General features: G+C 41.4%; 1 protein-coding gene across 1 annotated transcript in view; it reads right to left on the bottom strand.

Moving 5' to 3' along the window:
* Window positions 1-23,937, bottom strand: part of hsdl2 (hydroxysteroid dehydrogenase like 2) — a 118,599-nt gene extending 94,662 nt beyond the window's left edge. The window contains exons 1-2 of the mRNA XM_068030662.1: window positions 23,830-23,937; window positions 1,846-2,009 (exon numbers count right to left, since the gene is read on the bottom strand). Coding sequence (XP_067886763.1) covers window positions 1,846-2,009; window positions 23,830-23,846 — 181 coding nt within the window. The 5' untranslated portion in view covers window positions 23,847-23,937. The remainder of the gene's footprint in view (window positions 1-1,845; window positions 2,010-23,829) is intronic.
* Between the last annotated feature and the right edge of the window lie 2,339 nt (window positions 23,938-26,276).

The following is a 26,276-nucleotide window of genomic DNA, read 5'->3' as shown; positions in this document are numbered from 1 at the left end:
AGGCCCCTGTCTCAGTTTACCTGCCGCTAAAACCCTAATCCATGCCTTTGCTACCTCCAGACTCAGCTATTCTAATGGTCTCCAGGCAGGCCTCTGTAAATTGGAGCTCAGCCAAAACTCTGCCTCGCCTGGCAAACACTTTATTTTTAAATTCTCATTCTGGTTTTCAAATTCCTCCATGGACTTACAACTCCTTATCTACGTAACCTCCACCAGCCCTACAATTTAGGGTCAGCCGTGGCTCAATGGGTAGCATTCTCGCCTCTGAGGCAGAAGGTTGTGGGTTCAAGTCCCATTCCAGGACTTGAGCAGAAAAATCAAGGCTGATAGTACTGAGGGAGTGCTGCTCTGTTGAAGATACCATCTTTTGGATGAAACATTAAACCAAGGCCCCGTCTGCTCTCTGAAGCAGACACAAAAGATCTCATGGCACTAATTTGAAAAAGAGCAGGGGAGCTCTCCCTGGTGCCTTGGCCAATCCATCAATCAACATCACAAAAACAGATTATCTGGTCATTTACTGATGTTTGAGGGAGCTTGCTGTGTGCAAATTGGTGCTGCGTTTCACACATTACAACAGTGACTACACTTCAAAAGTACTTCATTGAGCGTAAAGTGCTTTGGGACATCTGGTGGTCGTGAAAGGCACTAAAAATCAAGTGCTTCTTTTAACCCTTCGAATTCTTGGCACTCCATCAATTCTGGCATCTTCCTTATCCCAGATTTTAATCATTGCATCACTGGCAGCTGCGTTTTCAGGTATAGGCTCTGGAATCCCCACACCAATTCTCTCCGCCTCTCGATCTCTCTCTCTCCTCCTTTATGATGCTCCTTAAAACCTACCTTTTTGACCAAGCTTCTGTTGCTTGGCCTACATGCGGCTCAGTGTCAAATTGTGTTTGATGACACTCCTGTGAAACATCATGGGACCTTTTTTAGTTCAAAGCACTATATAAATGCAAGTTGCTGTTGTTGAATATCCCACAATCATTGCATAGCAAATCTGCCGTGCAGGTTTATTTTGACACCTTTTTATCATCAAGAAATTTCGCTTCAACAACTGCTTTAATTGATCTGCAATGGAGTGCACCAGCATGACCCTTCCCTTTTAGCAGAAGATGCAGTAGCCTCCATTCAGCACAGCCACATTTTAGGACGAAGCAGAATGGTGCTCAAACCTGGGCCCATTCCTACGTATTTTGGGTGCAAGGCCATTTAACCTCAGCACCAACGTACTCCCACACTGAAATGATGCTGGATATACAACCAACCAACCAGCTGGCAATTTAACGGCATCTTATAGGATCAGGGAAACTTACAGTAGGAGACTATTTGGCCCACTATGCCTCTGCTGACTCTTTCAAAGAGCTGTTTTGCTTCGTCCAACATCCTGCTTTTTGTCCATAACCCTGTAAGTTCTTCATCCTGAAGCACGTGCCCAACTCCCTTTAAAATTGTTTATGGAATTAGCAACCACCACCTTTTCAGGTCGAAAGTTCCATATCCCAACAGCGAAAAGAAATTCTCATCGCCCCTCCAGAATTTTTCCCAATAATTTTGAATTTAAGACCTCTGGGTATTGAGCCATTCGCCCAAAAGAATAATTTTTCTCTATCTACCTTATCAAAACCCCTCAACTTGAAAATATCTATTAGGTCACTATTGATTTTCTATCTTCCAGAGAGAACTACTCCAACTTTTCCAACCTCTCCTTATAACTCAAGTCCCTCATCTATGACAACATCCTGGTAAACTTCCTCAGTGCCCTTTCTCAGGCTTTGAAATTGCATGATCTCCTTGCGTCTATATTCTATTTCAATAAATCCAAGTAACCAATTTACTTACTCTCCTCTGCTGCAGTGTATATTGTGCCTGGTAACTTAGGGTGTGCCTGTGCAGTTTTAGCAGCAATGACAATATTAGCACCATCCTTGGCGGCCTTCAAGGCGATCGCTTTGCCAATGCCACGACTGGCACCTGTAATGAAGAGAGTACGCCCTGCTAGTTTCCTAAAGGGGATACAAGGAAAGAAATCCATTAGAACTTGTTTTGTTCAACTTTTGAAATAAAACTAAAGAGACTGCATACTTTTTTTTGAAACCACCTCCTCCTTGCTACAGTAAAATTGATGGGCACAGCACACCCTCCAATGCCTTGCCTAAGTGCCCATCTTTCAGACACGAGCCATGAGACAATAAAGGCAAATATGTCACCTTCTATTACTGTGCAGCTGAGATCAGGTAACCTGGCGCAGCCTCAGAAATGAACCTGGGAACTTAGCGAGCTCGGGAGAATAATGTGCCATCTGGCCCAAACTTTTTATTTAACTTCTAGATCACCTCTTCTGCCATTCTGGTTTTCAGAAACACATTTAAACCCATTTAGGACATTTTCTTCAATGATCTTTCCTGTCAGTTTATTTTGTATCTGTCATCCTTCGCATGAAATGGTTCTGTCTGAATTCCAAGTTACTTCCACAATATATTGGCTTGTTTTTTTGAACCAAAAGTCTGTCAAAAAAAATGATAGAATTTACAAATCAGGAACAGGCCAGTTGGTCCAACTGGTCTATGCCAGTATTTATGCTCCATACGAGCTTCTTCCCACCCTACTTCATCTCACCCTATCAGAATCTCCTTATATTCTTTTCTCCCTCGTGTGTTTATCTAGCTTCCCCTTAAATGCACATTCATCCCGCCATCCTGGGTCGCATTCAAATCCATGTCCCAGAGGTGAACGCACAACGTTCAAAACTCTTCCTCTACCAAGTGCCCACATAACAGCATCTTAGAGTTTTAAATAGCTCTTTTCAAAAGTCTCCCCTTTTCTAAAGAGAAAAAGCCCACTTTTCCATAATCTTTCTTCACAGCTTAGCTATCAGAGGACAGCGACCATACTCTGGGTTAACTAGCTCTCTGCTCACCACAGGGTTACTATTTCCAACAGAGAGGGGTGAGTTTCCGTGGAATTCTTCCGACTGTCCGCCGCATGGCATCAGCATGGTTTACCCAAAGTTCTATCATGGTGGTAATGTTAGCCAACAGTCAGCAATGCACTTTTGATACACTATAGTCACCCTGTTGGGTATCCTTTATAAGAGAGGGCACTTACTCTCCTCAGCTCTTAAGACTAAAATGGGATTTTCTTTTCTTAATTGGATGAGAGAAGAGAATAAGTTACAAGTGAAGTTTCCACTGAAAACATTACATTTTACATATTTGTGAAACGAGCTGGTCATATCTCTGTGGCATTCACAGAATTTGGCAAAATTCAAAATTTGCATCTTTACAGCTGCAAAAAAGCTCAATACCACATTTCAATCTGGTTCAATGACAGACATTAACAGGAGTTGGGAGTCATGCTCCAGCAGCTTGATTAGAGGAGCAGTGCATTCAGAGCTTGAACATTTTAGCCTCCAAAATAAAGGAGGGGGACGGTGGGGGGGGGGGGGGGAAAACTAACTTTCAAACGATAAACATAAAGCCTCGAACGAAACATCGTGCAATTATATTGAAGAATTGAGTCTCTGCACCAGGATCCAAGCTGGACTGGAGAGACTGCACGCACAGACCAGACCAATGGGATTGAAATCCTACAAGGACATGGAGGGATTGTTATTTTAAGATTTCAAAAACATATTTTCTCTCTTTTTCTTGATATTTCACGGACCAGTGTATAATTAACAATTTCATTTATGTACCACCTTTAACAACTTGCATTTATATAGAGCCTTGAATGTAGTAACATGCCCCAAGGGGCTGCTCAGGAATGTTATCAGACAAAACCTGACACCAAGCCACATAAGGTGACCAAAAACTTGGCCAAAGACGTACATTTTAAGGAGGGATTAAAAGAGGAGAGAGAGGCAGAGTGGCGGAGAGGTTTAGGGAGGGAATTCTAGAGCTTTGGGCCTTGGCAGCTGAAGGCATGGTGCAGTGATGAAAATCGGGGATGTCCAAAAGGCAAGAATTGCAGGATCACAAAGATTTCGGAGGTTTGTCGGGCATTCAGAAATAGGGATGGGTGAGGCCATGAAGAGACTTAAAAACAAAAAGATGAGAATTTTAAACAGTGGTAAATTTGAGAAATGGTTTGTAGCTACACGCCTGTCTCTGAGCTGTTGGTTTCGGAAGATAGTTGCCCTTCATCCTCTGGTACAGAGGATATCTAACAGCGGAACGGTAGTGTATGCAATATATATTGTTAAGTGATGACAATGATCCAACAATAATAGAAATTTTAACCTTAACACATTAAAATCCCCTTATAAAGCCACATGCAACAGCAATATTTTAAATTGAGTAAGAAAAATTGGCTGTTTTTGGTGGTGGTATCACAATATTGGCTATTCCTACAGCAATAATGTCAGCTTAAAATATAGAAAAAGGTCACTACATCATGCAAATTGTAAAAATTAGATTTGTTTTCAGAACAGCCATGGATAGGCTAGTTTGACATTCAAGTGGGGCAGGCCCACACAACTGCCAAGCGTGGCTCAGTGTGTAGCACTCTTGCCTCTGAGTCAGAAGGTTGTGTCTAAGTCCCACTTTAGGATTTTGGAAAATCGAGGCTGACACTCCCACTGTGGTACTGAGGGACTGCTGCACTGTCCAAGTTGTCGTCTTTCAGATGTCAAACTGAATTCCCATCTGTCTCTAAAATGGATGTATAAGAACTCATAAGACTATTTGAAGAAGAGCAAAAGGAATTCACCCCAGGGTCTTGGTCAATACTTATCCTTCAATCAATATCACTATCTGGTCATTATCTCATAGCAGTTTGTGAGGCACTGCTGTGACTGCGCTAAATGAATGCAAGTCTGTCTTTCCATAAGCACTGTAGTTGAAGTGCGCCATGACAAGATTGAGGGCCAAGCTCCAGCAGTCTGATAATGCATACAGTTTATCTGGAGCTTCAAAATTTTAACTCCTAACCAAGCAAAAAGGTTGACCCTTTGCAAAGCTTAACACTGATATGCAAAAGTGTTAACACATGATAATGGATTAAACAGCTGTGTGCAGACTAGAGCCCAACAAATCATGAGAACACTGCCTTCAAGAATCAGGAATGCCAAATTAGACCAAAGTCTAAGGCAACATATGAAAGTCAGGGCTGTCTCAAAGTTGGGAGACAGGGTTAAAACTCTGGGTTTTAACTCACAGTTAAAAATTATGTCTTTCCTTCAACTAAAATTTACATGCGGCATGCTAGATTTTAATTTAGTCTCGATCTTGAATCTGGAACACACTACCTGAAGGAGTGGTGGAGGCAGGAACCCTCACAACATTTAAGAAGTATTTAGATGTTCAATTGAAATGCCATAGCATACAAGGCTACAGGCCAAGAGCTGGAAAATGGGATTAGAATAGATAGGTGCTTGATGGCTGGCACAGACATGATGGGCCGAAGGGCCTGTTTCTGTGCTGTAAAACTCTATGACTCTACATGGCCTCCATGCTTAGTACAGAAGCAAGGATTGTACTTTGTACTGTACTCACCTGCCAGCACTGCACTGGCATTGCAAGCGGAGTAGATAAATAAAGAGTGCAATATTAAATATGACACCAAGAAAACCAATGAAGAGTGCTGTTAGGGTGCAAATGTAATACAATAGTCTGAAAAAGTTCTCAATTCAAATCCTCACCAACCTTGGAGGTGAGCTTTCAAAATTTAACATTTTAAATACTTCAGGTGTAGTATGAAATGAACTGCCTTGTCTGCAATTGTCTTTCAAGGTTGCAAACATACAGAAAGGAAATAAGTTAGAATTGAAATACAGTTGTATGGAGGGCTATGATAGGCAACAAACAAATCATGGCTACAGTTTTTGCTCCACGGATTTGCAATTAGCTAGTAAACCAGCTATCCAGGTAGGTTAAGGCGACGCCAGCAGAAGTTACGTCAGCTTTACCAGCTCCAGATACCAGAGCGTTAAACTTCACATGCTTGCGACCCACTGCACAGCAAACAAGCATAAAATTAAGTATCTCGCAAGTCTCGCCAAATAACTACACAGCTCTACCTCATTTTGCAAGCTGTAGTACATTTATGACTGTCAGTGACAATGCAAGGGGCCATGCTAGTTTGGTTTGCAATATAGATCAGCACCTGCTGCCAACGTTCAAGATCTAACACCGCTACTGTCAGATCGCTGATGTGTTACTGCTGCGTAGCTACAAAGGAGGAATTAGTGAATGAAATGGAGGTGGCCTTGAAATAATAAATCAGTGAAGATAAAATCTGCATTATTTTCCAACCATCACTGCCCTAGATCAAGGCAAAGAACACTGATACTTCACTCTAGACCAAGACTGTGCAATTGGCCATTGACCAACAAGCAGCATGGCTGATTTGAAGAACTAAAAACAGAACTTGCTTTTTCAGAGCACCTTTCAAGACCTCAGGATGTCCCGAAGTGCCTCATAACCACTGAGCTATTTTTGAAGTGCAGTCATTTAACTTGGGAAACTTGGCAGATAATTAACATACAGCAAGGTCCCACACACAATTAGCAGAATGACTGATTTTTTTAAAAAGTGATGTTGGTTGAAGGATAGTGTTGATCAAGACAACGGGAGAACTCCCGTGCTCTTCTAATAGTTATGTGGAATCTTTTACATGCATCTGAAACAGCATACTAGGTTTAAGTCTCGTCAGAGAATAAAGCATCCTCTTTGCACTGGAGTGTCAGCCGAGATAATGTGCTCAGATCTCTGGGTTGGTGCTTGGAACCATGAGCTTCTGACTCAGAGGTCATTGCCCTATCAAATTACCCAAACCTGACCCTTGATTAGTGAACACATTCCAACATCAACATATTCCCATTGCACTCCCACACACTGTAAAGTCTCTACAGCAGCTCTTTGCGTGTAATTTTAATCACTCCACCATTGGTAGCCATGCCTTCTGCTGCCTCGGCCCTAAGCTCTAGAATTCCCTCCCTACACCTTTCCACCTCGCTTTCCTCCTTTAAAATGGTCCTTAAAACCTACCTCTTTGACCATGATTTTGCGCATCTGCCCCAATATTTCCTTATGCTGCTCAGTACTATATTTTGTTTTATAGTTGCCCTTGTGAAGCACCTTGGGATGTTCTATTACATTAGAGGTGCTATATAAAGGCAAGCTGTTGTAACTTCAACCAACCCTCTATGTATACATTTGTGTGTTCTGTGCTGTCGCCCTGTCTGTGTTTTATATTACATAATAAAAAGAGAAATGTTTCATACCAACATACGAATTAGGAGCAGGAGCAGGTCACTCGGCCCCTCGAGCCCACTCCGCCATTCCGCCATTCAACAAGATCATGGCTGATTTGATTGTAACCTCGACTCCACATTCCCACCTATCCCCGATAACCTTTCACCCCTTTGTTTATCAAGAATCTATCTCTGCCTTAAAAATATTTAAAGGCTCTGCTTCCACCGCCTTTTGGAGAAGAGCGTTCCAAAGACACATAACCCTCAAGAAAAAGTTTCTCCTCATCTTGGTCTTAAATGGGCGACCCCTTATCTTTAAATAGTGACCCCTTGTTTTATCTTCTCCCACATGAGGAAACATCTTTTCCACATCCCCCTGTCCAGACCCTCAGGATCTTATACGTTTCAATCAAGTCGCTTTCTCTTTTAAATTTCAGCGGATATAAGCCTAACCTTTGCTCATAAGACAACCCACCTATTCCAGGTATTAGTCTAGTCAACCTTCTCTGAACTGCTTCTAATGCATTTATATCCTTTTTTAAATAAGGAGACCAATACTGTACACAGTACTCCAGATGTGGTCTCACCAATGCCCTGAATAACTGAAGCATATCCTCCCTACTTTTGTATTCAATTCCCCTAGCAAGAAATGATAACATTCTATTTGCTTTCCTAATTACTTGCTGAACCTGCATACTAACCTTTCATGCACGAGGACACCCAGATCCCTCTGCAACTCAGAGCTCTGCAATCTCTCACCATTTAGATAATATGTTTCTTTTTTATTCTTCCTGCTAAAATGGACAATTTCACATTTTCCCACATTATATTCCATTTGCTTGATCTTTGCCCACTCACTTGACCTATCTATATCCTTGTAGCCTCATGTCCTCTTCACAAGTCACTTTCCTACCTATCTTTGTCTCAACAGCAAATTTAGCAACCACACCTTTGTTCCCTTCATCCAAAGTCATTTACATAAATTGTAACAAGTTGAGGCCCAGCACTGATCCCTGTGGCACATCCCTCGTTCCATCTTGCCAACCAGAAAATGACCAATTTATATCTACACTGTTTCCTGTTAGCTAGCCAATCTTCTATCCATGCCAATATGTTATCCCCTACACCATGAGCTTTTATTTTCAGCAATAGCCTTTGATGTGGCACCTTATCAAATATCTTCTGGAAATCTAAGTCCAGTAGATCCACCAGTTCTCCTTTATCCACAGCACGTGTTACTTCTTCAAAGAACTCCAATAAATTGGTCAAACATGATTTCCCTTTCACAAAACCATGTTGCCTCTGCCTAATTACTTTGAATTTTTTTTTTTTTTTTAAGTACCCTGCTCTAATGTCTTGAATAATAGCTTCTAAAATTTTCCCTAAGACAGATGTTAAGGGCGGCACAGTGGTTAGCACCGCAGCCTCACAGCTCCAGCGACCCGGGTTCAATTCTGGGTACTGCCTGTGTGGAGTTTGCAAGTTCTCCCTGTGTCTGCGTGGGTTTCCTCCGGGTGCTCCGGTTTCCTCCCACAGCCAAAAGACTTGCAGGTTGATAGGTAAATTGGACATTATAAATTGCCCCTAGTATAGGTAGGTGGTAGGGGAATTATAGGGACAGGTGAGAATATGGTAGGAATATGGGATTAGTGTAGGATTAGTATAAATGGGTGGTTAATGGTCGGCACAGACTCGGTGGGCCGAAGGGCCTGTTTCAGTGCTGTATCTCTAAATCTTAATCAAAAAAATCTAACTGGCCTGTAGTTTCCTGCTTTCTGTCTCCCTCCCTTTTTGAATAAAGGAGTTACACTGGCTATTTTCCAATTTAAAGGAACATTTCCCGAATCTAGGGAATTTTGGAAAATTGAAACCAACGCATATACTATCTCACGAGCCACTTTTTTTAGGACCCTAGGATCAAGTCCATCAGGACCTGGGGACTTGTCAGCCCGCAGCTCCAACAATGTTTTCAATACCACTTCCCTAGTGATTGCAATTTTCTTGAGTTCCTCCCTCCCTTCCATTTCCTGATTTACAGCTATTTCTGGAATGTTACTTGCATCCTCTTGAGTGAAAACCGATGCAAAATATTTATTCAATTCATCTGCCATCTCCTTAGTTTCCCTTATTAATTCCCCAGACTCACTTTCTATAGGACCAACGCTCACTTTGTTAACTTTTCCTTTTTAAATATCTATAGAAGCGCTTACTGTTTTTATATTTCTAACTAGCTTTCTTTCGTACTCTAATTTTACCCTCATCAATCTTTCCAAGAGAACCCATAACGTTCGTCATGGTGACAATCCAAAAGTGAGTGGGGTCATCTCCTGTCTTGGCAGTCTCTGTTTTGAATCCCGTACCAATAATCTTAGTTGTGGAAATATATTTAGTATTGGTACTGTACAGCTCATTTACAACTCTGCAGTTTAACACAGAAATCTCAGTTAAAAACCAATGTACTCCTAAGTAATTTAGGTTGAATCACTAACACAGCAATATTCAGAATCAGTATTATTTTATCTGCGAGTAATGTCATTCGTCATGACGTGTGCTTTATCCAGATATGTTAATAAAAGTGCTCCAAGAGGAATGGACCCACTGTTGCTGGTGGTCAATTGCTACCATTGGAGTTTTTTTCAATGCAATATTTCGGATTCATGTCACCTCTGTAACCTCCTCCAGCTCAACAACCCTTCGAGATTGCTGTGCTGCTCCAAATCTGGACTCTTGCACATCCCCAATTAGTTCTGGAATTCCTTCCCTGAACCTCTTGACCTCTTCTCCTCCTTTAAGATGCTCCTTAAAGCCTACCTCATTGATCCAGCTTTTGGCCACCTGCTTTTGTGATTTGGTGACAAATGTAACGCTGTGGAAGAGTGCTACACACACAAGCAGTGCAATGATACAAATTATGGCCTAAATTTGAAGGGTTATTTTTTAAAAAACCTTTATTTTAAAAGGTGAACAATGGTCCAAATTGGCCTTTGTGGATTCAAACTATCTGACAGGGACACAGGAAACATTTTCAAAGCTAAGAGGTGTCAATCGTACCCATTCTAAAACAATCCAGAATTGTATGTCTTCTTCTGAAACAAAGACAGTATGAAGTGGCCACGTCCTGGGCCATTGTGTGATCACCATGGCAAAGAGACTAGAGCATCTCCTACCAGGAGGGGAGAAGTAACACTGCTTTACCTTTAAAAAAAAAGACAGCCTAGATAGAGATCCCTGAGAAAAGAGAGAAGAGAAGCAACATCTAGCAGCTTGTTTTCCAGCAAGCCAGGAGGCACATGCCCTGTTATAGAATCCTACATCTACATTAGACAGCAGTGAACTAGAAGTGATCCAACATCTTCAACTGAACTTTCAATTGAGAGAGAAATCTACAATCATCTCAGGCCTGCACTCAACACGAACTCGATTTCCAAGAGACTTCAATAGGTTTATTGTGACCTCCCCCACTAAAAATCACTTTCCTCTTTTTCCTTCTCTATCTGTTCTCTTCTTGTGTGTTTGTGAGAGCAAATGCAAATGGCTGCTGTTGTGACAATTTCAGGATAAGGCATATTGATCAATACATTTTTGATTTTCTGTTTTGAAAACGACAAGAAAACATGTCACTGTCCATTTATTTGAAAAATAAAACACCAAGGGGTTAAACTCAAACAAAACACACTCGCTGCTGTCAGGTGGGGAGTTGAACATTGGAAACAACCCACATATACCACGTGGCCGTAACAAGAGCCTTTGGGCATTTTACTACGTTAAAGGTGCTATATAAATGCAAGTTATTGTTGATGAAATAGTGATATTCCATAGAACACCGCAAGCACAGCAGACAAAATTCTACATTATCGCATGCCAAGGCTTCTCACAATTACTAACCATCACTTGATTGAAACTTCAATATGATGCCCTTTTTTAAAAAAAAAACAGCAAAAATTCACATTCAGATCATAACATATAGAATGAAAATCAACTAAGTGCTGAAAATATTTGAAATGTTAAATTGTCAGACTTAATAATTAATAACTAAATAATTAACTTATATCTCAAGCAAATCTTATTTGAGCAGCCCCCAATGACCCAGTGAATTTATCCAAAAACTGGAGTTATGAGTCCAGTTCTGGACACTTTAGGAAGGAGGAGAAGGCATTCAACAGCATGGAGAAAAGATTCACGAGAATGGTTCCAGGGATGAGGAACTTTAGTTACGTGGATAGATTGAAAGAGCTGGGTCTGTTCTCCTTAGAGAAGAGCAGATTAAGAGGAGATTTGATAGAGGTGTTCAAAATCATGAGGGGTTTGGCAGAGTAAGTAGGGAGAAATTGTTCCCACTGGCCAAAAGATCCAGAACCAGAGGATACCAATATAAGATGATTGGCAGAAGCAACAGCGACGCAAGGAAAAACTTTTTTTTTTTTTATAAACACAGCGAGTGGTTAGGATCTGGAATGCACTGCCTGGGAGTGTAGTGGAGGCTGATTCTATCAAGGCCTTCAAAATAGAACCGAATAATTATCTGAAGAGAAAATGATTGCAGGGCTACAAGGAAAAGGCACAGGACTGGGACTAGGAAAGTTGCTCCTGCAGAGAGCCGGCACAGACACAATGGGCAAAATGGCCTCCTTCTGTGCTGAAACCATTCTGCGATTCGAAGTAGCGGAACAGATGCATCCCCGGTCTGTATCGTGCTGGCTATAAAATACAGAAAGAGACGTGTTAGCTGCGGTTCATTCAGTAGCTCATTCGCCTTGCAATCAGAAGTGCCATGAGAGGCTTGAGCACAAGAATCCAGGCTGACACTCCAGTGTAGCACTGAAGGAGTGCTGCACTGTTGGAGATGCGGTTCGTCGGATGAAACGTTAAACTGAAGCCCCCATCTGCCCTCTCAGGTGGATGTAAAAGATCTCCTAGCACTTTTTCGATGATGGCCAGGGGAGTTCTCCTTGCGTCCTGACCAACATTTAGCCCTAAATCAATATCACTAGAAACAGATTATCTGCTCAATATCACACTGCTGTTTGTGGGAGCTTGCCGTGCACAAATTGGCTTCTGCATCTCCTTACAACAGTGACTGCACTTCAGAAGAACTTCATTGGCTGAAAAGCCCTTTGGGAGATCCTGAGGTTGTGAAAGGTGCTGTAGAAATACAAGTTGTTCTTTCTGGCTGATCTCAGTGTTGGGGTTTCTACTTCTGGTTTAGGCAGGACTTGAATGCCTAATCACTATGCATCGTCCCCTACTGCAAGAATAACTGGGGGTCATCAGGAGAGGACAGAATCAGGTTCTTTGGTCAAGCAGAAAGCTCACACATGTGAATAACAACATTTTAATGTGGGTACCTGTGGAAGCATACTCCAAGAAGTTGTCGATCCCTTCAAGAGAGGTGGAGGGGGAAAAGGACAGACCAAAAAACAATATTTTGACCTCAAAATGAAATTACTTTTATCAGTACCAATCATGGCAGAAATTCTCTCACGTATGACTGGAACATTTCATTTTACTTACACTGGCATTTCCAACACTACACCAGTAAAAGTTATACCTAACACTTTCACAGCTCAAAAAGCAATCTCAAGAGAATTTCTGATTGTGAACAGGGACAGATCCTGACTTGGATGATACACACAGAAAAAATCCCAGTGACATTGCTCAAGACCTCAACTTAAAATTACAATACGTTAGAGTGCAAGCAGAGAAATCTTGTCGAATTCCCACATACACACACTAGTTTTTAGGATGAATCAAGGACACAGAACCCCCACGCAGTCTCTTGCATCTTGACTTGGCCACAGATGGACATGTGCAGAGCCCTGGGGCCAAGGTGCTTAGTCTCTCAGGAAATGGGAATGAAAAGAAAAGAGAACATTCCAACAATCCGAAGAGGAAGGCTGGTTGATATTTTTTTTTAAATTAGTCATTTATCCATCTGAATGTACCAATGCATTCCTCCTCAGTGCACCATCGCATCAAACTGCAGAATGACTTCCTAAAATATACATCCCCTAAGACAACACCAGGCTAGGTGATATCATCCATACCATACTGCAAAAATAAAGATGGAAAGAAAGAATTTACATTTATGTAGCACCCTTCACAGTCTGAGGATGGCCCAAAGCACACTGCAGCCAATGACGTACTCTTGAATTTGTGATGCCGAGAAAAGCTGCAGCTCATTTGTAGGTAGATGACCAATTACATGGTTTTAGTGGTGCTGGTGGAGGGGTCAATGTGGGCTAGGACACCAGGAGAAACTCCCCTGTTCTCCTTCAACAACAACTTATATTTATATAGTACCTGTAATGTAATAAAACATCCCAAGGTGCTTCACAGGAGCAATATAAAACAAAGTACGACACCAAGCCACAAAAGTAGATATTAGGTTCAACAACCAAAAGCTTGGTCAAACAGGTAGGTTTTAAGGACTGTCTTAAAGGAAGAAAGTGAAGTGGAGAGGCAGAGGGATGTAGAGAGGGTATTTCAGAGTTTGAGGCCTAGGCAACTGAAAGCGAGGCCACCAAAGATAAAGCAATTAAAATCAGGGATGCACAAGAGCCCAGAATTAGAGGACCGCAGCTATTTCGGAGGATTGTGGGGCTGGAGGAAATTAGAGATAGGGAAGGGAAAGGCCACAAAGAGATTTGAAAACAAGGATAAGAATTTTAAAATCCAAGGCGTTGCTTGACCAGGAGCCAATGTATGTCAGCGACCACAGGGGTGATAGGGGAAACAGGACTTTGTGCGAGTTAAGACAAAGGCAGCAGAGTTCTGTGTAACCTAAAGTTTATGGAGGGTAGAATGTGGGAGACCAGCCAGCAGTGCATTGGAATAGTCAAGTCCAGAGGTAAAGGCGGCACAAATGAGGGTTTCAGCAACAGATGAGCAGAGACAGGGGCAAAGTTGAGCAATGATACGCAAGAAGAAATAGGCACGAATGATGGCACGAATATGAGGTTAGAAGCTCATCTTGGGGTCAAATGTGACACCAAGGTTGCGAACAGACTGGCTTAATCTCAGACTGCTGCCCGGGAGAAGAATGGAGTCTGTAGCTAGGGAACAGAGTTTGGAGTGGGAACCGAAAAACAATGGTCAAATAGTGGTCAAGTTGGTGCTCGATATTCAGGCTAGCAATGTTTTTATAAGTCACCTTAACTGCACAATTACAAAGTTAATCCAGTCTGTTTTCCCATAAATAACCTGACTCTGGTTCAATGGAAATCTTAATTGTTTTTAAACAAATTCCTGTGATTTATTCATGAACTATGACAGGTTCTAAGGCAGACTAAGAAAAACTGTTCCCCTCAGCTGATGGTACAAGGATTAAGGGAAAGAGACTGAAGGTTTTGGGCAAAAGATATGGAGGGGAATGTGAGGAAGAACTTGTTTTTTTTTTTTAAACACAGCAACTGGTAATGACCTGGAGCTCACTGCCTGCGAGGGTGGTGGAAGTGGAGTTGATCAATGATTTCAAAAGGAAATTGGAACAGCATTTGAGAAAAATAAACTTGAAGGGGTACGGGGATAGAGCAGTGGAATGGGACTGACTGGATTACAGACAGCCAGCATGGACTTCATGGGCCGGATGGCCTCTTTCTATGCTGGAAGTCACTCTCTGACAGAGTTATGGGGACATCCAGCCATATATGCACATTCAACAGATCCCCAATAGCTTTTTATCTCAAACTTGTCCTCACCTTACCACTGCTGACATGAAAACTATGCCATTCAAAAAATGAGAAACCTTTTCCAAGTGTTGATAAAGTCTTCTGCTAATTTATACATTATCTTTCAGATTAAATATTAATCTGTATAAATTTAATTATTGTTATAATGGGGACTGGGTGTTCTCCCAACCCCACCAAATGACCAAATATAAATGAACTCTGAATGACTCCATCCAGTGTTTACTTAAAAGCAATTAGATTTTTGAGGCCTTCAACGAAGCAGAACAACATACCATTCATCATATGGTATAATGCTGCAATCTTTATAAAACGGCTCAATCATTCCATCAGTTGAGTAAAAAGCCTCAACTGGATAGCAGGCTGCAACTCCAGAATACACAAGTCAGTCACTGTAAACAATTGAGCACTACAGCTCACACAATGTAGTTTACAGTTACCTCCCCTTTGGTGTTGCATGATCATCACTACATTCTGCAGAGAGAGGATCAGCTATGAGCAGGTCTTTTTTTTGCCATTGTAAAAATGATCAATGCCAATCATGGGCATGCAGATGCAGTATAACGTGGATAAATGTGAGGTTATCCACTTTGGTTGTAAAAACAGAAGGGCAGATTATGTGAATGGTGACAGATTGGGAAAGGGGGAGGTGCAACGAGACCTGAGTGTCCTTATACAACAGTCGCTGAAAGCAAGCATTCAGGTGCAACAAGCAGTTAGGAAGGCGAATGGTATGTTGGCCTTCATTGCAAGAAGATTTGAGTACAGGAGCAAGGATGTCTTACTGCAGTTATACAGGGCCTTGCTGAGACCACATCTGGAGTATTGTGTGCAATTTTGGTCTCCTTATCTGAGGAAGGATATTCTTGCCTCGGAGGGAGGGCAAAGAAGATTTACTAGGCTGATTCCTGCGATGGCATGATTGGCGTATGAGGAGAGATTGGGTCGACTAGGCCTATATTCACTAGAGTTTAGATGAATGAGAGGGGATCTCATAGAAACCTAGAAAATTCTAACAGGACTAGACAGGCTAGATGCAGCGAGGCTGTTCCTGATAGCTGGGGAGTCCAGAACCAGGGGTCACAGTCTGAGGATACAGGGTATGTCATTCAGAACCGAGATGAGGAAAAATTTCTTAACTCAGAGGGTGGTGAACCTGTGGACTTCTCTACTACAGAAGGCAGTGGAGGCCAAGTCATTAAATATATTTAAGGAGATAGATATATTTCTTCATGCCAAAGGTATCAAGGGATATGGAGAGAAAGCAGGAACAGGGTACTGAATTAGGTGATCAGCCATGATCTTTTTTGAATGGCAGAGCAGGCCCGACGGGCCGAATGGCCTACTCTTGCTCCTATTTTCTATGTTTCACAGAGCATGCCAGGTCTTGCCATGTATAAGCTCTGCACTTTTCACCGTTCTTAAGGGATGGAAAATACCTGACGAATGACAGCACCAGGAGCCAGGAAAGCATTATTAAAATGACTGTAAATTTGCATCAAGTCAAAACAAGATAAAGTGTGAACTCAAGCTAAATTTGAACACAGTAACAATATTTAAAGGATTGTCTAGTCATGCAACTAAATGTACAGGGATCATTATGTAACTGTGGTACACGAGGGGAACAGATGTATTTCTTTATCAACCTGCAGTAAGGAACACTAGGTACTTCCCAAGAATCAAATCATTGCATTTTCTGTGCGCATCTCTGCCCAACCCTAGCATCTTTCCCTTTGTCATAGCCCAGAACCCTTTCCAATAGGCTAAACCTCTAACTCATCCTCAGCAATGCTATGGGAGATCTATTAATGTGTTCTTTTGAAAATCTTTTTTTTTTTTTACACACAGCTTTATTTGGAAACATGCCTCCCAGAAGTATCAGCAGACCTATCAGAAAATGGTGGCATACAAAACCCCCATTACCCAGACATTTGCCTTGTCATCATGCTAATGCTGAGAATCTGTTCCAAAGAAAATATGTCACAACAAGCACTTTAATTCTGAAAAAAAAACTATTTCCCAATTCTTTCACTTACCATTGCTTATTCCTTTCCATTTTGAACAATGTCAACAGCATGATTTAAATAACCACCATACTGACTCGTAAGCCTTAAATAAAAAAAGTTGCCATATCACACTGAATATAACTGTCTTCACTGTGATCTCCAGTACTGTTCAAATCTGGAACGTCAGTATTGTAAATGGTTGCAGACGATGCTTCGTAGCTCTTAGACATACTGTATGAATTTAATCAATCCTCACACACTTGTTAATGCGAAAACAAAATGCACTATTCTTTTTGCAGCCAAGAGGAGATCAACAATAAAATTGTGACTTGGTACAACTGAAGTTATGGGCCATAGCACAAGACCCCTCACGATCTCATATGCTTTAATCAAGTCGCCTCTTCTTTTCTAAATTCCAGCAGATACAAGCTTAGTCTGTCCAATCTTTCCTCATAAGGCAACCTGCCTATTCCAGGTATTAGTCTAGTAAACCTTCTCTGAACTGCTTCCAATGCATTTATATCCTTTTTTAAATAAGGAGACCAATGCTGTACACAGTACTCCAGATGTGGTCTCACCCATGACCTGTATAACTGAAGCATAACCTCCCTACTTTTGTACTCAATTCCCCTCGCAATAAATGATAACATTCTATTAGCTTTCTTAATTACTTGTACCTACACACTAATCTTTTACAATTCATGCACTAGGACACCAGATCCCTCTGCATCTCAAAGTTCTGCAATCTCTCACCATTGAGATAATATGCTTTTTTATTCTTCCTGCCAAAATGGACAATTTACCATTTTCCAGATCTTTTCCCACTCACTTAACCTATCTATATCCCTTTGTATCCTCCTTATGTCCTCTTCAGAAGTTACTATCCTACTTTTCTTTGCGCCATCAGCAAAACTAGCAACCACACCTTTGGTCCCTTCATCCAAAGTCATTTACATAAATTGTAAAAAGTTCAGGCCCCAGCACTGATCTCTGCGGCACACCTCATTACATCTTGCCAACCAGAAAATGACCCATTTTGCCTACTCTCCGTTTCCTGTTAGCCAGCCAATCTTCTATCAATGCCAAAATGTTACCCCTATACCATAAGCTTTTATTTTCTGCAATAATCTTTGCTGTGGCACCTTATCTGATGCCTTCTGGAAATCTAAATACAATACATCCACTGGTTCCCCTTTATCCACAGCACATGTTACTTCTTCAAAGATTTCCATGTTGACTCTGCCTGATTATCTTTCATTTTTCTAAGCGCCCTGCTATAATGCCTTTGTTTCCAACATTTTCCCTATGACAGATGTTAAGCTAACTGGCCTGTAGTTTCCTGCTTTCTGTCTCCCTTCCTTTTTGGATAAAGGAGTTATATTCGCTATTTTCCAATTTAATAGAACCTTCCCCGAATCTAGGGAAATTTGGAAAATTAAAACCAACGCATTAACTATCTTACTAGCCACTTCTGTTAACACCCTAGGATGAAGTCCATCAGGACCCAGGGATTTGTCAGCCCATAGATCTAACAACTTGCTCAGTACCACTTTCCTGGTGATTGTAATTTTGAGTTCCTCCCTCCCTTCTGTTTCCTGATTTACTGCTATTTCTGGAATATTATTTGTATCCTTTATGGTGAAGGCTGATGCAAAATACCTGTTCAATTCATCTACCATCTCCTTATTTTCCCTTATTAATTCCCCAGACTCACTTTCTATAGGACCAATGCTCACTTTGTTAACTTTTCCTTTTTAAATATCTATAGAAGCGCTTACTGTTTTTATATTTCTAACTAGCTTTCTTTCGTACTCTAATTTTACCCTCATCAATCTTTCCAAGAGAACCCATAACTTTTGTCATGGTGACAATCCAAAAGTGAGTGGGGTCATCTCCTGTCTTGGCTCACTTTCTATAGAACCAACGCCCACTTTGTTAACACTTCACTTTTTAAAATATCGATAGAAACTGACTATCTGTTTTTATTTTCCTCTCCAGCTTTCTCTCGTACTCAAGTTTTTCCTCCTTATTAATCTTTTATTCGTTCTTTGCAGCTTTTTATATTCTGTCCAATCTTCTGACCTGCCACCCATCTTTGTGCAATTATATGCTTTTTCTTTAAGTTTGATACTATCTTTAACTTTTTTAGTGAACCACTAAATGGGTCCTCCCCTTGGAATTTTTCTTTCTTGTTGGAATGGATCTTGTGTATTCTGAAATATCCCCTTAAATGTCTGCCACTGCATCTCTGTTGACCTATCCCTTTAACCTACTATGCCAATTCACTTTTGCTCACTCTGCTTTCATGCCCTCATAACTGCCCTTACTTAAGTTTAAAATACTAGTCAGACCCACTATTCTCTCCCTCAAACTGAATGTAAAATTCAGTCATATTATGATCGCTGCTGCCTAAGGGCACCTTCACTATGAGGTCATTAAATAATCCTATCTTGTTACACTATAATTTGCATTACAAGTAGCTAATTCTATGCTGATAAGCTCTCAGGAAAAAAAAACCCTGAAATCTTAGCTGGTTACAGCATTGAGTAGTTGAGCTATACAAACAATGTAGGCCCCAGGTTTTATCTTGGGGCAGAGAGGGGGATGTTTGGTGATTTAACTGATCTCAGATAGATTGGTGCTCCATTTGCCCCCTCGACTTTGCTTAGAGCCATTGATCCTTGCTGGAAATGTGTGGATGCCAAGTGAATACAGGATTGGGCTCGGCTGTGATTTCCTGCCATCCTGCTGTTTCTCTTCACCACCCCCCCGTCCCGTCCCTTGCTGTTGGCTCTCAGTATTTGATTTTGTGTATGTATCTCATTGTGGAACATGTCCAAATGCTTTTCAAGGTCATCAAGTGGACATTGAACAGGAAATAAGGTCACCTAAAGGTAGAATGAAAGACTTTTGAAGGCAGCGAGAGAGATACGTATAGGCTTGAAAAGGAGGAAGGAAAAAATCATCCACAAAATATTGTGATAAACAGCTTGTTAGGAAAGGGATTGCAAAGAGAGAATGAAGAGGGAACTTTTAGGTGTCAGCCTTGGCAGTCAGAAACTTAAAATCAAGTCTCACTCCAGAGACTTGAGCACATAATCGAGCTTGCCACCTCTGTGCAGTATTGAGGTAGCATTGTGCTGTCGGGGGTGCTGTCAAAGAACAAAGAACGAAGAACAGTACAGCACAGGAACAGGCCATTCGGCCCTCCAAGCCTGCGCCGATCTTGATGCCTGCCTAAACTAAAACGTTCTGCACTTCCGGGGTCCGTATCCCTCTATTCCCATCCTATTCATGTATTTGTCAAGATGCCTCTTAAACATCTCTATGGTACCTGCTTCCACCACCTCCCCCGGCAACAAGTTCCAGGCACTCACCACCCTCTGTGTAAAGAATTTGCCGCGCACATCCCCTCTAAACTTTGCCCCTCTCACCTTAAACCTATGTCCCCTAGTAACTGACTCTTCCACCCTGGGAAAAAGCTTCTGACTATCCACTCTGTCCATGCCGCTTATAACTTTGTAAACCTCTATCATGTGGCCCCTCCACCTCCGTCATTCCAGTGAAAACAATCCCAGTTTATCCAACCTCTCCTCATAGCTAATGCCCTCCAGACCAGGCAACATCCTGGTAAACCTCTTCTGTACCCTCTCCAAAGCCTCCACGTCCTTCTGGTAGTGTGGCGACCAGAATTGCATGCAATATTCTAAGTGTGGCCTACCTAAAGTTCTTTACAGCTGCAGCATGACTTGCCTATTTTTATATTCTATGCCCCGACCGATGAAGGCAAGCATGCCGTATGCCTTCTTGACTACCTTATCCACCTGCGTTGCCACTTTCAGTGACCTGTGGACCGGTACGCCCAGATCTCTCTGCCTGTCAATACTCCTAAGGGTTCTGCCATTTACTGTATACTTCCCACCTGCATTAGACCTTTAAAAATGCATTACCTCACATTTGTCCGGATTAAACGCCATCTGCCATTTCTCCGCCCAAGTCTCCAACCGATCTATATCCTGCTGCATCCTCTGACAATCCTCATCACTGTCTGCAACTCCACCAACCTTTGTGTCGTCCACAAACTTACTAATCAGACCAGCTACATTTTCCTCCAAATCATTTATATATACTACAAACAGCAGAGGTCCCAGCACTGATCCCTGCGGAACACCACTAATCACATCCCTCCATTCAGAAAAGCACCCTTCCACTGCTACCCTCTGTCTATGACCGAGCCAGTTCTGTATCCATCTTGCCAGCTCCCCTCTGATCCCATGTGACTTCACCTTTTGTACCAGTCTGCCATGAGGGACCTTGTCAAAGGCTTTACTGAAGTCCATATAGATAACATCCACTGCCCTTCCTTCATCAATCATCTTTGTCACTTCCTCAAAAAACTCAATCAAATTAGTGAGACACGACCTCCTGTTCACAAAACCATGCTGCCTCTCACTAATAAGTCCGTTTTTTCCAAATGGGAGTAAATCCTGTCCCGAAGAATCCTCTAATAATTTCCCTACCACTGATGTAAGGCTCACCGGCCTATAATTTCCTGGATTATCCTTGCTACCCTTCTTAAACAAAGGAACAACATTGGCTATTCTCCAGTTCTCTGGGACCTCACCTGTAGCCAATGAGGATACAAAGATTTCTGTCAAGGCCCCAGCAATTTCTTCCCTTGCCTCCCTCAGTATTCTGGGGTAGATCCCATCAGGCCCCGGGGACTTATCTACCTTAATGCTTTGCAAGACACCCAACACCTCCTCCTTTTTGATAATGAGATGACTGAGACTATCTACACTCCCTTCCCTCGGCTCATCATCCACCAAGTCCTTCTCCTTGGTGAATAATGACCTTTAGGATGTTGAACCGAGTGGCACTTTTTCAAGAGCAGGGAGATCCTCCCTGTGTCCTGGAAAGTATGAGATTAAATGGCTAAAGGTCTTACTTCACCTGAACCAATTTTATGATGATTATTTCTGGTCTGGACGTCTCCTAGATTTCAACCTATTGATAATCGCACCACAACATAAGTCGTTTTGGAGTACTGAGCAGTGCTGTAGCCTCTCCAAGTAATTTAAAAATGGAAGACGTGATGGAAATGTTGCTAACTTTCCAGTTTAGCATGTATATTTCTAATTACTTTGCGTAAATTATATGTGTAATACATACACAAAATAAGGGCAATGCTGTGGATTAACACGCATATATCTGGGCAGTCACCAAGTACTGGATATCATTACCAATGCAATGCTCATCTGTGACTTAGTTTAATCAGGATATCCCTAATGGAGAACATTGATAAAACATCACTGTTGACTATCTATTTCTGTGTAGGAACCTTGAGACACCTCTGTAGATAGGGTGAGATGAAGTAGTGGGAGAAGGCTTTTGTTGAGCGTAAAGTGCCAGCACAGACCAGTTGGGCCAAATGGCCTGTTACTGTGCTATAAATTTTATGTTAGCATTGGTTTTATTCAGTTTTGAATCTGATTTAATTTTATTGGTTAACAGGTGTCCTGATATTATCATGGTCAGGGATGCAGTTGATATATTCTGGTGTCCACACCAAAAAATGCATGATTAATTGGGGTGCTTGTTTATGCGTTAGACACTTAAGTGAGGGAAGTTGTATCAACAAGGATTGAACTGGTTTCTTTTGGCTCTGAGTCTCTCACTCCCTTAAATCATTCACTACTTGCTTCCCACCCAATCACTTGACTTGTGCATTAGATTTCTCACAACTGGATTTTCTTCCATCAATCATATTGATTTTAATAGCCTGAAAGCTTTAACTTTTTTTTAAAAGCAGCTAATGAGAGATGGAAATGAGCAATCTAGTTTAGTGCTAATTCCCTTGTCTGAAGTGTGCACCATTAGTGGAAAGGATGTTTCCTCATGTGGGAGAAGATAGAATGAGGGGTTGCTATTTAAAAATAAAGGGTCACCCATTTAAGACAGAGATGAGGAGAAATTTTTTCTTTCAGAGCGTCGTGAGTCTTTGGAATTCTCTTCCTTAAAAAGGTGGTGGTAGCAGAGTCTGAATATTTTTAAGGCAGAGGTAGATAGATTCTTGATAAGCATGGAAGTAAAAGGTTATTGGAGGTAGGTGGGAATGTGGAATTGAAGTTACAATCAGGTCAGCCATGATCTTGTTGAACTGCGGAGCAGGAGTGTGGGGCCGAGTGGCCTACTCCTCCAAATTCATATGTTGGTATGTAAGTCTGATACACACATCGATTGCTCTACCAGGGGCAAAAGCAACATTGTGTAAACTTGCACTCAAAGCTTATTAATGTTGCATTTTGCTCTTGGGTTCTGTACTTCTGACCATTCAGACCAAGTTAAATAGTTTGCTTACGTTATATTAGTACCGCATTCAAAAGAGAGGACTTTGTAGATCGGAAGGCCCAAAAAGTAACTCTTCAAAGCCTTTAATATAGGTATACATTAAAAAATGTGTTCACATTCCCATTTCAGCTCTTTCCAATGACCCTTGATACAGCAATCGCTCCAATCATGAATACACAATTATACTTTTTTTTCTTGCATTCCTACAAAGGAAATTAATTGTGGTATTACCAACCCCACCTAGTCAGACAACGCTCTTTGTAATAAACTATCAGAGGTCTCATTATTTTTAACGGCTAACTATATAATGACATTGTCGCCTTGGAACTGTAATTTTTTTTGTCCCAGGCGTTACTACATTTCTTTAAAAATCACTACTTGTAACTTGGCTACATGCCATTCGGGTATTTTGTTTAATTTTAAGCAGAAAGGGAAGAAGAAAGATTGTTAACTTTCAGGACAAGAATGTGCATAAACCGTAAATATTTCATAAAAAGCGATCAACAAACTTCGGTACAATTATTATACCTTGTTTGTTTATCTCTTGTTTTTAGATAAAATATATACGTTTGCTTAAGAATCTGCTTACCCCGAGTTTTGCAACATCTTCAGGAAAGCACCGGAGTGGCAAGGTTCAGAAATAGAGCCCGGTTACCAGCTGGTGGCCGTCGGTTTTAGTGGGGGAGGAAGTCACAATGACTAATCAATGAAACCCACCCCCTCCTTGATTGTGCCCTTTGCTCCACTTCTTTCCAAATATTGCTCAACAGCACTCAACCTAACACGTTAGATTTTTTGTGTCAAAAATATGAAAAGTTTATAAATGTCGCTGTTATATTTTATAAATTTATTGCATTAAATCAGGATTTTTTTCTGGCGTTGCTGCACCACCGCGAAAATTCCAAGCTAACGTTCATTTCGAATGTTTCTACATTTTGGGACCGTCTGATTGGTTAGATCGGACGTCAATCAACAGGCTTCGCTACAGTTCCGTATGGTCAGGTCACCACGCGAGAACTCAAGCACTCCTCTACGAGAAAGTCAGTTGGGATTTGTTTGAATTCTTCCACAGTCAGAACTTGGAAGCTCCTCTCATTTCAACGTCCAATGCTTTCTTCAAACGATCCCAGGATTTTCACCTTCATTATCCTTCCTGGAAGTTATAAGACTTCACTACCCTTCCTGGAAATTTTGAGAATTCACTACCCTTCCTGGAATTTTTAAGAAATTTAAGAACTGCAATTTATGTAGTGCTTTTCAGGGCATTCCAAATCATTTTACAGCCAATGAAGAACCTGTTGTAATGTTGGGAAATACAGCAGTGAATTTGCACACAGCAAGGTCCTAGAAACAGCAATGAGTTAAATGATCAGGTAATCTGGGTTTTTTTTTTATGGTGGTGGTTGAGGGATTAATGCTGGCCAGGTCACCAGGCGAACTCCCATGGTGTTTGTGAAGTGCCATGAGATCTCTCACTTCTACTTCTACCCGAGAGGACAGCCAGGGGCCTTGGTCTTACATCTCATGCAAAAGATGTCATCAGTACTGCACATAATTTAACCAGCAGGTACTTGCTACCTGAGTGAATGAGAACAAGGACTGCAGGGTGGATGAGCAAACTTGACCATAGCACCATGGTACAAAACACCACTCAAGTAGAGGGAATGAAAAGGAATGTGCTAGTGATAGGGGACAGTACAGTCAGGGGAATTGATGCTGTTATCCGCAGCTGCGACTGGGTGTTCCAAAGTATTGTGTTACCTGCCCGGTGCCAGGGTTAAAGACATCTCCTTGCAGTTAGAGACAAACTTGAAGTAGGAGGGGGAGGATCAAGTTGTCATAGTCCATGTAGGAACCAACAACATAGGAATGATGTTCTGCTGAGAGATTTTGAGCAGTTCGAGTCCAAATTAAAACACAGAACCTCAAAGGTGGTAATCTCGGGATTGTTACCTGAACCACTCGCCAATTGCCACTGGGTCAAGTCGATTAGAAAATTAAACACATGACTCAAACAGTGGTGTGGGGAGAAGGGGTTTCAATTCATGAGACACTGAGGAAAGAGGGAGCAGTTCTGTTGACATGGGCTCCACTTAAACTGGGATGGGATCAGTGTCCTGGTAAATCGTATAACTAGGGCTATGGATGGGACTTTAAAATAGAATGCGGGAGGGGTCAGATGAAGGGAGATTTAGAAATCTAAAGAGAAAACATGGAGGTAATAGAGCAGTGCAGCAATTTGCATAAAGACAAGCAGAGTGGGACATGTAGTGACAGAGAGTTTAACGGTAATAATACATCAGTGAATAAGGTCCATGCAAAGAAAAGAAGTAAAATAAAATTAAAGGCTCTATCTGAATGTGGGAAGCATTTGTGATAAAATAGATGAACTAGTGGCACAAATAGGGATAAATGGTTTAGATCTAATCGCCATTATAGAGACATGGTTACAACGTGACCAAGGTTAGGAAATAAATAATCCAGGGTATACAACATTTTGAAATACAGACAGAATGGGAAAAAAAGGAGCAGTAGTCTTGAAAGTAAAGGATGGCATAAGAACAGTAGCAAGAAAGGATCTTGGCTCAGAAGATCAGGATGTACAATCAGTATGGGTGGAGATTAGGAATAAAAAGGGTCAAAAATGTTGATGGGACCTAACAGTAGTTATACCATTGGACAGAGCATTAAGCAAGAAATAATTGGAGCTTGTAAAAAATGGCAATATAATAATTGTGGGGGGCTTGAATGTTTATATAGACTGGGCAAATCAAATTGGCAAAAGTAGTCTGGAAGATGAATTTGTAGAATGCTTTCGTGACAGTTTCCAGGAACAATACATTGTGGAACCAACGAGGGATAAAGCTATTTTAGATCTAGTCTTATACAAGGAGGCAGGTTTAATTAATAATCTCATAACAAAAGACCCTCTGGGAAAAAGTAATCATAATACAATTGAATTCCATATTAATTTTGAAAGCAACATACTCCAGTCCCAAACAAGAAGTTTGAACTTTAATAAAGCTAATTATTTAA

This window comes from Heterodontus francisci, chromosome 4 (genome assembly GCF_036365525.1).
Source record: "Heterodontus francisci isolate sHetFra1 chromosome 4, sHetFra1.hap1, whole genome shotgun sequence".
NCBI classification, from domain to species: domain Eukaryota; kingdom Metazoa; phylum Chordata; class Chondrichthyes; order Heterodontiformes; family Heterodontidae; genus Heterodontus; species Heterodontus francisci.
Note: the sequence above shows the minus strand (reverse complement) of the source record. Positions and strands in the feature narration are given on the sequence as shown.